The sequence below is a fragment of the Mirounga leonina genome, unplaced genomic scaffold, assembly GCF_011800145.1.
Source record: "Mirounga leonina isolate KUSES-001 unplaced genomic scaffold, KU_Mleo_1.0 Mir_126, whole genome shotgun sequence".
NCBI classification, from domain to species: domain Eukaryota; kingdom Metazoa; phylum Chordata; class Mammalia; order Carnivora; family Phocidae; genus Mirounga; species Mirounga leonina.
The window spans coordinates 29382368-29398918 of record NW_023270314.1 but is presented as its reverse complement, the minus strand read 5'-3'; the positions used below and the strand labels follow the sequence as shown (position 1 = coordinate 29398918).

The following is a 16551-nucleotide window of genomic DNA, read 5'->3' as shown; positions in this document are numbered from 1 at the left end:
TCCCTCCACCCAGACCCTAACATGGTCTCGTCTCAAGAATTTGGAGCCTAGTAGTGTATGTGAAGGCAGGATGCACTGGTGCACGGGGCTGGAGCCACTCTAGTGACCTTCAATCTGTCATAACCCCACGAGCAGCCGCCTAAGAGTCCCATCTCTCAGAGCTGAGCCCCGGGGATAGATGGCTTAGAAAGAGTGGATTGGGGGCAGGGTTCTATGGGTTAACCAAACAGCCCCAAGAACTGTTGGAGATCTTTGGATTGTAGATTGGTGACAGACAACCTTTGGTGAGAGCCCGCATATTGCCAGCTCTTAGCCCAGTGCCTTGGTCATAGATGCTCATTAAAATCTGGGGAGTGAGGGTGTGAAAGAAAAAAAACAAAAGGTGGGTGGATGGCTGGAGAGCCTTGTGTTTGTTTAATTAGGACAGTGTTCCATTAAGGACCTAAGTATTGACCCATCAGTCTCAAGAATAGCATATTGTACTTTATGTCTTTTTTTAGAAGATTTATTTACTTATTAACTGGAGAGAGAGAGAGAGGAGGGGCAGGGGGAGGAGGGACCGACTGCACCACCCAGGCGCAACTATACTTTATGTCTTTTAAAGTGGTTTTATACATGTCATCTCATCAACCCTCAGATTAACGCTATATACGAAAGGGGTCACACGTTAAACTCAGACGCTTAGTTGAGGTAACCGAAACAGAGAAGTCAGAAGATTTGAGCCAGGACATACAATGGCACAGCCCGCTCGATAGCCCATGCATCTCTGCCTGCTCTTATGATAGGAAGCAGCCCGAAGGTGCTCCCGCCGCCCTTCGCCACTGGCAGGAAAGGGCCAGGTGGCACCTGGGTTCTGGAAGGCCCACCCTGCAGGAAGTGCAGAGGAATGAGAGACATGGCAAGAGGATCTGGAGCCAGTGATGCTGCCCGTCTGGTTCCCCAAGCTGGGGAGCAGCCTGCCAGGAAGCCAAGCGGGCAACCCGCGCCAGGCCAAACAGTCAATTAGCACCCACAGAAACCCCACTGCCCAGTGACTGCTCAAGGCAATGAAACTCCAGGCCTGTTGGTTCCCGGGACAGAGGGCAGGTGAGTTGGGAGCTGTGTTCACAACGGCCCACGGGTCCTTGAGTTGGGGGTTGGGGGGCAGGTACAGTTCAAGTCCCAAGGTCTGATTCACTCTGCCCTCGAAGCCACTGGGTGAGTCCCTCAGCTCAGAGAACCAGGCCGACCTCTGCATCCCTGTTCTGGACTTGATTCACTCTTTTCTCTCTTGATGGCCAAAGGCCCCGTTCTCTTTATTCACCTCCAGTTAAGACTACTATACAGAAGCTCACTCTTTGATGGGTTCTTCCAGGCTTTTCTCCCTCTTGCTCTCTCTCCTACATATGCCAAATGCACATTTCTCCTGGTTCCCAGATCTGTACTGTAATGCATCACTTTCCCATCCTCCTGTCCTGGCTTTCGATGGGAACACCCTTCGTCCAGCCTTTCCAGTACTTTCCCCATATTGTTGGCACTTGTGACGCTGGGCTCACTGGAGGAGAGAAGAGGCAGCTGGTAGAGAACCCGGCCCTGACTGAACAGAAGTGCTGGCACGTTGCTGACATTGCTTGAGCTTTCCAACCCAGGACAGCGAGCCGCGGGTGAAGACATGGGCACAGACCAAGAATGGAGATCCAGCCCGGGTGCAGTTCCCCTTGTTCCAAGGAATGGTTTGATTTGGATCAGAGGGCGAGCTCTGAGGCCAAGTTCTGGGGCTTCCCCAAGGACATGCCTGTGATCATCAGTCTGTTAGGAGGTTCACTCCAGAAGGACAGACACACAGGTTAGGGCCGTGGGTCAAAGGGGTCATGGAAAGATGGGGACCTAGATAACAGTCTCATGAAAACCATTTCTGAGAGGGGCAGAGGACAGAGCTGGAGCTGAGGTGAGGGGAGGAAGGAGATACCCTCCCCAAGACCCCATCACTCCCAGTGGCTGTAAGAGCTAGCATGTCCCATGGGCATGGGAAGGAAGGAGACATGGAAGATGTGGGGGTTCTCTTCATGGGCAAGAAGGGCTCTCTGTCCCCTTGCCCTTGGGGAGGACTCACCTGAAGAAGCCTTTGCAGCCTTCACAGGTCATAGCGTTGAAGTGAAAGCCTGTGGCTCGGTCTCCGCACACCCCACAGATTCGAGGCACATTCCGGTCAAAGTCGCCAGGGTCAGGCAAGGAAGTGCTGGCTGCCATTGCCTCCATCCCTGCAAGAACAGCAAGGAGGCCAAGGCCAGAGCTGGGGTCAGTGCCAAGGCTGGCTAGCATCCTTTGCTCACCCACCCCCATCTGGCGGAAGCTCAGCGAGGCTGGGCAGCTCCCCAGGTCCCAGGCTGGAGCAGGACTTCTTGGGCGCTCTCACCTCGTGACTCTCCATGCGGCAGCGTCCCCTCCCGACTCTCCAGGGAGCAGAGGCAGGGCTCCCTTCCCCATGTCAGGAGTGATCTGCCGGGGCACAACGGCGGTGAAGCCGCTCACAGCCTGGTCTGGGTTCAAAGGCCACACCTGCCGCCCACCAGGCGGGCTCGTTTGGGTGACACGTTTAGCCTGTCTGTGCCCTACCACCCTCCCCTGAAGAATGGCGTTTTCTTTCCAGGGTGTGAGGAAGGATGACCTGAGTGAACATTCGCCTATTGCCGGCATGGGCTCATCTCCGTAGCAGAACTGCAGCAAGTCAGAGGCCTCTATTCTGCCCAGTGCCCCCTCCATGAGAAAAGGGGAGCGCCACCCCCCCGCCCCCATCCTCACAGGCCGACAGAAGCCCTCAGCCACTCTTCCTAGAGGGTGAGGGGAATGGAGTAAATCAATCACATGCCCAAATCAGACCCTGTTATTTCCCTCCCTGCTCCTCCCAGCCACACAACTCAGCACTGACAGGCCCATGTCCCCGCCATCCTGGCACCAACGTAATCAGAATCCTGTTCCCTCTTCTTTTTTTTTCCAGTATAAATTTTACCCCTTGATTTGAACATCCTTCTGAATGAAGTGAGTCATAGACAATTAACTAATTTTGTTTTCCGAGATGGCTTTTATAAATAGGCATTATCATCTCGAGATGGATTTCACACTTGAGGGGGGAGGAGAGACAGAGGGAACAAAACTAATAGCTTTTGGAAACCCTTCTCAGGAAGCAGCTGACTTGACTCTTCCATTAGGCATACTGAGCCCTCGGCGTCACGCTGTCAGGCTCAGAGCTCCTCAGGCCTCCCCAAAACGCTTCAGACCCTGCTACCTCCCACCTTTATCTGGGTCCGCACAAGGCCCACTGCAGGCTTAAGTGGCCCCTAGGCCCCAGGGCAGGAGGGGCCCTCAGGGCAGAAGAAACATAAGAGGGAAAGCCAGTTATGAGCCAATGCCATGTTCTCCTACCCGCAGGTGACAGGGGTAGATTCTGGGGGGCCCTTGGGAGGCTCTGAGCTTCTTTCCAATGCAATCTCTGAGCTGAAGTTTGGCATATCGAAGCCCCTTCGAGTCCTATCCCATTTACTCTTCTTATCACCCCACGAGATAAATGTTCTTACTCTCACTCTCTTTACAAATGAGGCCTAGAGAAGCCCAAAGCTTGAGATATCTCTAGCAACTATGATTACAACATGCCCAAAGCAGATACTAATTTTCTTTTTAATTCCACAAAGAGCTTCAAGCCCAAGGAAGAAAGTGGGACAGATAAGGATAGGCGTGGAGGGAGCCCTGTAGACCCCCTAACTGTCTCAGCTTTTCTTTTCCTGGGAACTGTAATGTAATGTAATAATAGTACTATGGTCCATCCTTATCACAGCTAGACTGATACTTGTTAAACTGCAATGTTTATATATATACACGTGCAGAGAGAGAATGAGACAGAGACTTAAAAAAAAAAAAAAAGAACAAAGGAATGATTAACAGAAACCTTGGAGGGATTGAGATTGGGGACAGGTTTACGTAGTAACTATACTCTATTTCTTCGAGGGGTAAGTATATGGTATCTTGTTACTTTTGTTATTATTATTAAAACATGATTTTATGTTTTATATGTCTGTGTATCTAAGACATTGCACAATTTTTAAACAATTAAAAATAGAAGAAAAAGCCCCTGTGGGTTTGTCAACATCGTCCCGGTAGCCCATCCCAAGTCCAAGCTGACTCCCCCCGGGGCTTCTAGAGTGCCGCACACATCCAAGCCGTGGGCAGGGATCCCAGAGGTCCAATACCATCATGGGGCAATAGGAGAAACTGTCTAGGATGCTTGTGGCTTAACCCCAGGTCAGCTGAGATGTCGCAACTCTCAGTCATCATGATGTTGCTATAGAGTCTGTGTCACCCAGGCGACCAACCATCTGTTGGCTTTGGTGGAAAAAAGAGAAATCAAATGTGGGCACCAGCGGTGGGGGGAATACCAGTCAAATCGGTCCAACAAGAGTGCATCATCACACGGGCTCACTGGGGATGTCATGATGCAGGAGAGTTGGAAGAACAGGATACCCCAGCATGGCAACAGTGCCTTCCTGCAACTGCGTGAGCTGCTACCTTGACACTGGGAAGGCTGCTGGCCAGGGGGTGGGGGCCTGGGCCCTGGTCAGGCCAGACAGAAGGCTGGACCCAGCAGCCAGAGGCCCACAAAAAAACAGGACCATTTCAGGGGAGCTGAGAGAAAACTCAGCCCTGTTCGGAGTTATCTGTTGCTACCAAGGAGCCAGGGCCCAGGACCAGAGTCCAGAGGTGGAAAAGAGGCCCAGGCATATAGGGCCTGAGAGCTGGCAGTCCCAGGAATGGCAGGCAGAGACTGTGCAGGGTGGGAGGGAGAAAGAGGAGACTAGAGCTGGGTAGGAAACATAACCATGCTGGACAGTCCCCTGGGGCCCCGGCCTGGGAGGCAGCAAGCCCCTCCCTTCTGAGCCCCCACCCGGCCTCCAGCTGGCTCTGGGTCTCAGGCGTGGGCTGCTGTGGGTTCTGCTGACACAGGGCCTGTCCCTCATGTGCAAAACCTAGGGTAGTGTTCTCTTCCTTCCCTTGGCCCCCTCCTTACTATGGCCTGCACCTGCCCCTGGAAGACAGAAGGCCAGGGAGGCTGGGGCTGATGAGTTAAACAACCACCTGAAGGAGCAGGGGGGCAGGTAAGTGAGCCCAGGGATGCCCTTCTGTGAGGTTACAGACACAGCCAACCAAAAGGACCCTGCAATGACAAAAGGGGAAGACTTTATCTACAGCTCGCACTGACCTCATAGCCAGTCCTCTAGCAAGCCCAACATGCAGTAGGTGAGATTCTTTCCAGGGACTTTAGTCTCCAGATCAGGGACTGAAAACGTGACAGAGTGATTTGTTGGGCACAGGCGTGCCATGTCATCCCTGGCAGGGCGAGGAGGTGGGAGCCAGGCCAGGCCCTCCCTTGAGGTGGGGAGTAGCGAGAAGCAGTGAGGAAGGGGTGGGGGGCAGCAATTAGCATGTGGTCCCTGCTGTAGGTTCTCCTGTTTCTTTCACAGCAGAGGATGTTGGGAGGGAGGAAAGGCTTTCCTTTTTTAAAGGTATTTATTTATTTATTTATTTATTTATTTATTTATTTATTTATCTATCTATCTATTTATTTATTTATTCGAGACACAGAGAGAAAGAGAGAGTGAGCATGAACGGGGGCGGGGTGCAGAAGCAGGCCCCCCATTGAGCAGGGAGCCCGATGCAGGACTCCATCCCAGGACCCCGGGATCACGACCTGAGCAGAAGGCAGGTGGACACTTAACTGACTGAGCAACCCGGGAGCCCAGGAAAGGCTTTTTTCTAAGGGAGCTGGGCTGCTCCCACAGCCCCCACCCCCAGATTTGAGGGATGCTCAGTGGGGAGCAGAGCTAGAGGGTGGCCTGGCATGCTGCTGATGGCAGGGAAAAGACCCCACCCCGGGAGTACCGCCGAGACGCCTCAGCGAGGCTGGGAACGGTGCAGGCGGAGACTACAGGCTGGGGCCTGGCCTCTTGGGACAGCCTGAAAGACAGGTGTTTGGGATGCCTGTCTGCAGACTGGGTGCGGCTGGAACAAGCACAGCAGGGGTTAAATACAGCAACTTACTGCTTTCAGACAGGATGTTTTCTGCCACTTTTAGCTCTTCCTGAGACACACTCCACACCCCCGGGCCTCAGCAAAGGCTGAAGGTGGGCCAATTCTGGTGCCCAGAGTCTATGTGTTAGTGGCATGCTGGGTCATCAAGGTGGGGCTGGCAGAATTTCACCCTTCCCACTTCTACCCACACCCAGCCCTGCTCGTCTACCCATAGAGACAGACAGACCACACGCACACGCACACACACACACCCTTCTTTCCCGGATGCCAACAGGAGGTGCCTGACCCTGAACCCTGGCAAAGGCCTGTAAGCCAATCCCCAGATGGGGAAGGTCCAGACCCCCAGCTTTTGTTTCTCGGCCTCCCTGAGGCTCAACTAGGCAGGGAAGGGAAGAGCCCAAGGGAATTCCGAGATGTGGGCCCTAGGACAGTCAGCCCACTGAGCCCACTTACTATCCCCTTGGGCCCTGGCAGCTCCCAACGAACAGCCGAGGAAAATGCCAGTGGACAATGAGCAGAAATAACCTGAGCCAGGCTGGCCTGCTCCCAAGGGCCGTGGGTGGGAGGAAGCATACCTGCTGGGGACAGACATGTTGTCACTTACCCCAAGCCAGGCTCTCCTTCACTCCCCCTGCTTGTACTGCCCAAGGCCCCCAGCTGACCACACTCTTCTGGACTCTACCCATGACCTTATCAATTTCCCGGAGTCCCTGTGTGCTCCTCAGAGGCTGAGGTGAGGGCTGAGTTGGTACAGAAAGGACCACTGCCTTCCTGTCTTCAACCCCTAAGGTTTTCAAAAGTCAGCCTTGAGATCCAGGTAGACTACCACCCTTGAGCTAAAAAAAGAATGTGTGGAGTATCTACCATGTGCCAACCTGGCAGGCTCTATACGTACCATCTACATAAGTCTCATAACAGTCCTGGGAGCTGGGGAGCTGTCCCATTTGACAGATGGCAAAGCCGAAGTCCAGAGCACTTTCAGTGACTTGCCCAGGGTGCCATGGCCAGCCAAGTGGTGGGGCCAGGGGCCAAACAAAGACAAGCTGCGTGTAAGGCCCAGATGTTTCCCCTGCTCCTGCTGACCCCTCCCATTCCAGCGACAATCATCAGCGGAGACACCGAACTCTCTACCGAGCCCTGCTCCAGGTTCTCCAACGTGCTCGCTCATTCAGGCCTCACAACCTCAACAGGCAGGCCCTGGTATGATCCCTATTCTAGCCATGGGAAAACTAAGGCACAGAGAAGTCGATGTCTTTGGAGCCCAAAGCTGAGCCTTGACTCCCCACTCCGTTGCCTTTCCTAAGGGAAAGAGCTCAGTCATCACCCCAGCCCGAAGTCCTGCATGCCCATCACTTCCACTAAGTCAGGGGGCAATGAAGAGAACAATCCCCGGGCCGTGATGGAAGGACATCAAGGATGTCTCGAAGTTAGGGGATGGCAGGCAGCACCCCTCTTACCGGGAAAGCCCCATTCGACAGATGGGCCTCTCCTCCCTGGGCAACTGTGCAGTACTGGATGGTCCTTTGAGGAGAGAGTAACCTAGATTTAGCCTGAAGTTCAAGTGCATGGAAAGTGGGGCAAAGACACAGGGTAGAAAAAGGACCAGTGGAAAAAAAGCGCTTCATACCACCCCCCTTTGCCACATCATACACCCCCCAGCTCTCCCCGCAATTCATGTTCTGAGTACATAGAACATCCCATTGCTTCGGCTGGGACTGTCCCCAGAGCAACCCCCTCCTGCTCTGCTGTAGAAATACCCAAACCCCTGGCACTGAGCCTCGGAGAGACTGGGTGGGGAACTCAACTCTGCAGAAAGCCCCTAGCTTCCATTCCTCCGGGGACTGCATCCCACATCAAAACCCCTGCCTGAGCCTGACCCAGTCCTGACCCTGCCTTAGCAAGAAGTGAGGCCATAACGTGTTTCCTTCCAGTCATTGAAGGCACAACCACTGCCCCTCCTACATGCCTGCCTGTCAGCTCACATCCCCCGCACCTCATCTTCCAGAGCTTCTGCTAAATGGGCATTCCCTGGGGCAGGCTCGCCTAGAACAGTCTCGTGGGGTGGTGGCTGCAGAGTGTGCTGGGCAGAGCCTGGGGAAACTGGGACCAAAATGCCACTGGGCTCGGTTTAACCCCACCACATTCACTGAGCCATCCTGGGAGCCCTGAGGGCAGTAAAGCTATGGCCCTGGAGTATCCGATAAGCGGTGGACGAGAGGTCTGACTTCTAAGATCTTTTCCAGATCTGAGAGTGTGCAACTCCAAGGCTGGATTTCCCATCATGATGAGGCCTTAGGACCACCTACTGAGGGGCGCCTGGGTGGCTCAGTCGTTGAGCGTCTGTCTGCCTTCGGCTCGGGTCATGATCCCGGGCTCCTGGGATCGGGCCCCACGTCGGGCTCCCTGCTCGGCGGGAGGCCTGCTTCTCCCTCTCCCACTCCCCCTGCTTGTGTTCCCTCTCTCACTGTGTCTCTGTCGAGTGAACAAATAAAATCTTAAAAAAAAAAAAAAAAAGACCACCTACTGAGCTTTCTCTCAGACCTCCTCAGGAACCCCTTTGAGCCCCAATACCGTGCTGGTGCAAGTGAAGTTCCCTCACCCTCAGAAGCCAAGGACCAGGAAGGGCATGAGTGGTGTGGCCCCTCACGGGCCCCATGGAGAAGGGGAGCCCAGGACGGGGGTGGCTTGCTTGCCAGGCTGGGACTAGAGGGATCAAAACTGAGCTTTCTAATTGTTGACATTGGCTCAGAGCTCCCCCTCCCTCTAGAAAGAAATGGAAACCTAAGTGATTTCCCAGAAGAGGGAGAGAAAATTCTTCTTCCTGAAATTGGCATACACAGAATGAACCACAAGTGGGGCTCTCTCTGGAGTAGATGGGTCAGTTTGTAGACCCGCCACACCAAGCACGAGCTTGTGTGTGCTCACCCTTTTCTTGGTGTTTTTCACTTCATCATCCTTTCAACTCTGTCCACAGGGTGCTGAACACTATAGGACCTACCTCACTTTTGGCCATCTCTTTATTCTAGTGTAACTTAGGCACAGCAATGTACTGGTCAGCTAAGGTGATGCCTTTTCTTCCTTCCCACCATCCCCAATATATGCCCACATTCTTTTTCCAGAACTGTCTCAGCATTACCTCCCAGAAGAAGCTGAGGGGGAACAGAGTGAAAAAGAGGGAAAGGGGAGAGGAAAGTGCACCATATGAACAGAATTTTTCAAAATTATTTCTTGGGGCACCTGGGTGGCTCAGTTGGTTAAGCGGCTGCCTTCGGCTCAGGTCATGATCCTGGGGTCCTGGGATCGAGCCCCGCATCGGGCTCCCTGCTCAGCGGAGAGCCTGCTTCTCCCTCTCCCTCTGCCTGCCACTCTGCCTATCTCTGTCAATTCCTTAAAAAAAAAAAAAAAAACTATTTCTTGCCTCATTGTCTCCCCAGCCCCTACACACACACGCACACACACATACATTTTAAATTACAGTGAGAATGGTTTGAAATTATTTTCTGCAGACTATAATGTCCAAAGTAAAACCCAAGAGATATCTGTCACCTCAGACCTCTCAAGATTGGAAGGAAAACCTAGTCCAACCATCTTAAATCCCCCCTGTAATATTCTAACTTGTACTTGAATATTTTTCCTGATGGAAAACTATCTCCCATGGCAATCTACTTTCTTTGGATGGCTGTATGCTTAGAAAGTTCTTCACTATGCACAGATGGAATAGTCCCTGTAGCTTTCAATCACTGGCCCTAGACCAACTCTTTACAGCCATCTAAGGTGGAAATAAGATGAAGCTACTAGGCCATTCCCACAGAGTTTTTGGAAGAAGGGTTCGTGGGACCACCACATGGCATCATCGTGCAAATTAAATAAGGGCCCATTCCTCATCTGCTAGAAAACTATTGTAAAAAGTAGAAAAATTTAGAATATTTATGATGTAAGTGAGGTTGCAGGGGAGAAGGAGAAAAGATAACAGGGCCACATTTAATTTTGGCTTAGACCTCATAAACTTCCAGGTATGACCATGACTCCCACAAGGGCAGTGAACAGGAGGGGGGGGGAGTGCAGCGTCTTACTCCGTGGCCTTCGCCTAGAGAGAACAGTTTCCAGTCCAAGAAAAGGGCTCTGTAGGAGAGTGTGAGTAGCTGCGCAAGCGCCCCCAAGCCTGCCTGCCTCCTCTCTTTGGCTCCGCTGTGTCCAGGGGAGGCTGGCCCTCACCTCTGCAGCACTAAGAACACAGGCAAGGCATCCCAAACTATTTAACGACTGACTAAAAAATGGGAAATTAAGTGACTGGTGATCCAGCAGTTGCAGGAAAGAGTTTACCCTGAAGTTGCTTCTTTTTTTTTTTTTTTAAGATTTATTTATTTATTCTAGAGGGGGAGAGGCAGAGAGAAAGGGAGAGGGAAAGAGTCTTAAGCAGACTCCCCGCTGACACAGAGCTCCATCTCACGACACTGAGATCACAACCTGGGCGGAAACCAACAGTCAGACGCTTAACCGACTGAGCCACCCAGGTGCCCCTGAAGGTGCTTCTTAATCAAAATTTGGAGAATATACATCACCTTTGGGAACCTGATAAAGGTCATGGGCTGACACCCCATACAGGGTCAAGGGTTAGTGGGTCACCCCATGAAACCATGCTATCAGCCCCCACTCTATTGCCATTTACCAAGACTCTCTCTTAGCTGACTGTCTTGTTACTCTTGGGAGCACTGGCAGCTTCTAGGAGTTGCGCAGAACCCAGAGGCAGGAGCCCACAGGGCCCCAGACAGTGGGGCTGGAGATACATAACTTACTGAGATATATTTCCACTTCTTATCAACAACAATTATTCCTGCAAGCTGCTTTTTTCCAGTGGAAACTCTGCCCTTAGCTTTGTCAACAAGATTTCTGGGTTGATTACAACTCTCCAGGCAGCAAGCAGGCCAGGCCCTGTCGCTGCTGGAAAGTGTGGGCAGTGACGGTGTTTGGTGAAGCATAGGGAACCGGCCCATTCATAAACTGCAGCCCAATCTCTCTGGTTTTAGAGCAAAGAAACGGAGGCCATTAGAGGGGGAGGGACTTGTCCCAAGGCCACAAATGAGGAAGAGTGCTTCTCCACCTCCACCCTGGGCAAGTTCAAAACCTCTCATCACCAGCCTAAGTAGCTTCCAGGGGGTCAGAGTGGAGTGGGAGAGAAATGGGTCATGGGAAGAGGGGAACTGTGGGAAGCCACAGAAGAGGCCCTGATGTGGACTGCAGTGGGACCACCTAACACCGATGATATCCTGACACGCCACACAAAGGAACAAAGTGGGTAAAGGTTACCCACTTGCTCTTGCCCACCAGCTCCCGCTCCTGGCTCTGGCCTCTCTGGCCTGAAGAAATGGACCAGGTCAAGGCAGCAAGGGAGTATCTTAGAGGGAAGTGGGATGTGCCTGGTCTGCTCTCTCCCTACTCTAGGAGGCTCTCCTGGGATACGAGGATGGGGGTACTTCCGTGGGGTATCTGTTCCAGGCCAAAGTTGATGGGACAAGGAGACTCTTGGTCCAGTGACTTGGAGACCAAGGAATAGACATTGGAGCAGACCAAATGGAGAACACCAAGAATACAGGGGAAGTGGTTCTAGCTCTCCTCTGGGGAGACCTGAACTCCTACTATTGCTAATATAGCTGATGGCTGAATGGGATTTAAAGCAACAATGATGGCCTCAAGACAATAGGAGATGGCCGCTTCTCCCTCCCAAGAGATTCCCAAGCCCAGTTTCTAGTGTCTCTGTGGGCCTCTACCAAGACTAAGTATCTTTCTTACTGCCGGGCCCCCGGCCCAAGTCCGCGTAGGCCTGAGTCCACCCCTGCTCAGACAGATGGCTTTGAGGCCTACCCCATTCCAGTCCACCCTGGCCAGGCTTCTTTTCCTTTTTCCTCTGGGACCAATGCAGTCTTTGCCTCACTCAGAGACTTTCTGCACTGTCCTAAAGGTCAGTACCCCAGGTCCCACCAGCTCTGAGATACTCAGGATCCTCAGCATCAGATCCCTTGCTTACCTCCACAACCAACCTGGCCAGCCTGACACCCCGGGCAATCTGCCTACCGTCCAGCTTCCCCCAAAGCCCATTCCTGCATCCTCCTCTACAAACAGGGACATGATTGCACCTGGGGCATGGGGCTGTTGCAGGGACCCACATCTCTGCGTAGCGCTCAGCACCGTGCCTAGTGCCTGGCACACTGCAGTTTGATGGAAGCTTGTGCTCATTGTTAAGAGCTCTAACTGCTCTCGGTATAGTCACTGGAGAGTCCAGAGCCTGGAAAAGGCTCCAGAGAGGTGCATGAAGGGCAGAAAGCCTGCTCTCGGTCCCGAACATACCACTCCAAACATTGTCTAGAGAGCCACATTTCCACTGAACTGGGAAAAAACCAACCAACACACCCATTGGCTGTTGGCTTCCAAAAATCTGGCTGCTCGGGGTGGGGAAAAATGGATCGTTCTAATCTCTCCCCTACAAGCAGAGAAGCTGAGCTACATCAGGACTTTTCCTCTGCAAGGAAGCGAAGACCCGTGGCTCCCTAGGTGCCACTGATTACCGAGCCCTTCTGCTTATCACCCTTCCCTTCCTTTCCCTCTGCCCTCCAGTGCCATCTTCCTCCCATTTCTGTCACCTAGGGCTGGTCACGCATCTGTCATATATCTGTTCTCTCCTAGTGGGACCGGAAGCTCAGTGGCCCCGTGACGTGCGTGGCCTGTGTGTCATCGGGGCCGTGGTACTTCCTCACCTGCTTTGACCATGTGCAGGTGCAGAGCGCAGGGGAAGACTGGGGCAGAGAGCCGGGGGCTGGGGCCCAGAGGTGGCAGTGGGAGCTGCAGCTGCCCTGGCAACAGGGGGCACACCATGGCCCCCAACCCAGACACTGGGCTGGCTCTGGCTCAGTGAGCCTGCACTCCTGTTTGCCCCCAGCTCCTAGGGGCCCTGCAAAGCCTTTCACTTATGCTGGGATAGGCGGTTAGGCCTGCGCCAGAAACAGTGAAGGATCCCGGGTCTTCTGGGACAGGCAGGGCAGCTCCAGTCCCAAAGGTCCTGATCCACCCAGAGGCATCCTCTCTATCTTCTGGGTAATTAGTGAGGGGGTGGACACTCCTCGGGTATTCAGGAAGCTTTTCAGGGCCTGGGCCAAAGACAGAAGTTCCCATCCACTTTAGAGCACAGAGCAGTTACCCCAAGGTAACACCAGCTGTTCCTCAGTTTCTGATCAGAACAGTTTCCCCCTAAAGATCTTTCCCAGAACTTCAGCTTTGTCAGGGTTCCAGACATCCTCCCAGAAATTTCTTCGCAGGGATGCCCTTGGATGGCCAGGGAACTGTGACATTTCCTCGTGGCCTCACACTGTGGTGGGCATATTGGTTCTGGCCTCTGATGCCTTATCTTCGATGGTGACCCCTGGCTGGTTTTAAGCACCGACACCATGGCAAGCCCCATCCTGGAAGTCAGAGACACAATGGAGAGACACACAGCGATCCTGCCCTCTTGAAGCTTCCAGTCCACGGAGGAGAACAAACGGAAGGACAAGTGAGTAGGGTCCATGCTACCACCATACAGGTAAGCCCACAGGACGAGAGCGTGCAGGAGAGCCCCTAGCTTTGTGCTCGCAAGGTAAAGAAGGCTCTTCAGAGGAGGTCACTTATCAGCCTGCCAACGGAGACACGAAGGATCATAGTTCAACATGGCAGTGGTAGGAAGGCTAATGAGGCTTCCAGGCAGACAGTCTTTGTGCAGAGACCGAGAGGCAAAAGGGGAGAGGGCATGTCAGAGGCAGGGAGACTAGTTCTGCACAGCCCGAGACAGGGAGGTCACCAGGAAGAGATGAACCAACTGACCACACTCATTGGCATAGGAAGTATCTTCCATTCTTCCTTCTACAGACTACTTCTTCTAGTAAACCCACTGAGTCTTGAATACCAGGAATTTTAAATTATTGTAATGATATTTAAACTGAAGACTTTCAGACTCCAGTCTGATTCCCATTCCAACCTGAACTGAGCTCGGGTGTTGCGCAGAAAATAAAAATAGGGCTCTCTGCCACTGGTTTATCAAGAAAGGCCCCAAGGTCAGCAGAGCAGTGGCCTCTTCTTCAGACAATGGAGGTCCCGGCAGGTGCACACGCAGAGCCACCATCACCTCCGTCCTCCTTTGGGGCAAATCCACCCCCGGAGTAGGACCATCACAACTGAGCTGAAAGGCAGAGATAAAGGAGAGAGTTCTAGAAAACTCAGCCCAGCTGAATAGGAAAATAGATGTTTTCTGAGAGAAAATCAAAGAAAGAACAGAAGCCTCACAAAGGACAGATGGAAGTCGGCGAACAGCTCAGCCGCACGTCACCGGTTCAATCCTTACTGAATGCATCACTCTGTCCGGGGCGGCCAGATACGGTTGCTGGACATGGGGAGAGCTGAGGTGCACACAGCCACCCCGTCCCCAAACCTGCCTCCCCTGAGCCACTTGGCTCACTGCTCTCTCCCGGTCAACAAGGTCACTTCCTGGTTGCCAGGAATCGCTGTAAGGAAGGGCATCAGCCACAGACAGACACACAATACTCACAAACAACTCGCAGCACGCACACCTGCGGCAAGTCCCCGACCCGTGTGGGCACACGCCAACCCATACCCTGGGTCGAAATGTCCACGCTCACTGCTGGCAACAGAAGCAGCCCGGCCTTCCCCTCAGACCTAGAGCTGAAGACAGCCTTGTTTCTATGTTTCAGGCCCACACGGCCAGATTTGTCTGGAGGATTCTTCCCCAGAGCCACACAGTTGTAGGAAATAGCTGTCTTTGTCCTAACCCCTGAACCCTCTCCAAACTATAATCCCCTCCCACAGCCTTATCCACTGGCCATCTTCCTTTTCCTTGTTTTTCTCTGACACCCAGGGGCAAAAATGGAACAGATTTGCTCCACAGAGCACCTTTCAGGGCGGCTGCAGGGCTCGGGAGGAGCTAACACCCGGGTCTGCAGAGGAACCACCTCCCTCCCTCGTCAGCTGTCTGCAGCCCTCGGCCCGGGCCTGCCCCACCTCCCCACCTGGGCCTCGGCACCAGGGGACAGAATTGCCACTGCTTTTACTCCACACGCTTCCGCAGCAGCAAACATCCCTGGGAAAGGCGCCCGATGGGGCGGCTGGGAGCCTGTACTCAGTTGAAGGAGCTGTGAGGGAGCCCTCACTCCCGCTGGTGGGGCAGGCCGCCCTCTGTCAGCTGCTGCTAGTCAGGTAGGGATGGGCAGCGTTCTAGGGGAAGAGGCAGGGGCCTGGGGTGGGGCCCATGTCTGCTCCCCGGGGCGGGGACAGGGGGCGGCCCCTCCACCCACCGCTTCCCCTACACGCGCCCCCCCCCCCCCCCGACACCTTACTTTTGCCAGAGCTCCCCCTGACCTGAAAAACAACTCTGCAGCCAGGCTCTTCAGTAGCCCAGGATTGAAGTTTAACAGAGACAAAAATAATTCCTTGGAGTGAGCTATTTTCTGCCCAGCTTTGGGAACAATAGCTCAAGGTGGCAGGCAGTGGGGGCAGCCTTGGGGAGGAAGCTGGCCACGGGCCACCCACTGGGTTAGGGCTTTCTCCATGCCCCCTCCACACTTCCCCTGGAGTGGGATTTTCAGGGAGGGGGGACCTTAGGTGGGTAAACCCCAGGTGAGGAGGGAGGGCGGCAGGGAAGGGCAGGCCTGTGGGAACCCGGTGCCGCCTGCATGCTGGGTTTCAATGCTCCATGGCTACTCCTCTCTGATGGAATGGAAGGAAGAAGAAAGAGAAAACACTGCTCATTTACCAAGCCTGGGAAAGGAGCTTCTCCACCCATCTACCTATCTCATAGCACTGCTGTATCAGCAGAGATAAATTATTTAAAGTGTTTTAGGAGCACCTGGGTGGCTCAGTCGGTTAAGCGTCTGCCTTCGGCTCAGCTCATGATCCCAGGGTCCTGGGGTTGAGCCCCAGGTTGGGCTCCCTGCTCAGCGGGGAGCCTGCTTCTCCCTCTCCCTCTGCCTGCCTCTCTGTCTACTTGTGTTCTCTCTCTCTGTCAAATAAATAAATAAAATCTAAAAATAAAGTGTTTTATACAAATTGCGATACTCCATAAAAATGTTACTAATGTACAATTATTTCCTCCAGGTTTTAAAAGGAGGACAAAATTCAGGTGTGAAAGTCCAAGGCTGTGAGAGTATGTTGGAGTAATGCTGGGATCACCCTGTCCGGCAGCCCGAGCTCCTCACAGCCGGGAGAGCCCAAACTGCAGCGTACCCGTCATTCACTGCCACCCAAGCCCAAGCCCCAAGTCCCACTTTCCTTCCTTCCTTCCTTCTTTCCTCCCTCCCTCCCTTCTCTCCTTCCCTCCTTCCTTCCTTCCTACCTTTCTTTCTTCCTTTCTTTCTTTTTCTTTTTCTTTCTTTCTTTCTTTCTTCCTTCCTTCCTTCCTTCCTTCCTTCCTTCCTTCCTTCCTTCCTTCCTTCCTTCCTTCCTTCCTTCCTT

The 16551-nt window shown here is 53.3% G+C and overlaps 1 protein-coding gene across 1 annotated transcript in view; it reads right to left on the bottom strand.

The window, feature by feature from the left end:
* VDR (vitamin D receptor) overlaps positions 1 to 16551 on the bottom strand; it is a 55872-nt gene that overhangs the window by 29100 nt on the left and 10221 nt on the right. Inside the window, exon 2 of the mRNA XM_035002794.1 lies at positions 2093 to 2240. Within this exon, the coding sequence (XP_034858685.1) occupies positions 2093 to 2238 (146 nt within the window). The 5' untranslated portion in view covers positions 2239 to 2240. The remainder of the gene's footprint in view (positions 1 to 2092; positions 2241 to 16551) is intronic.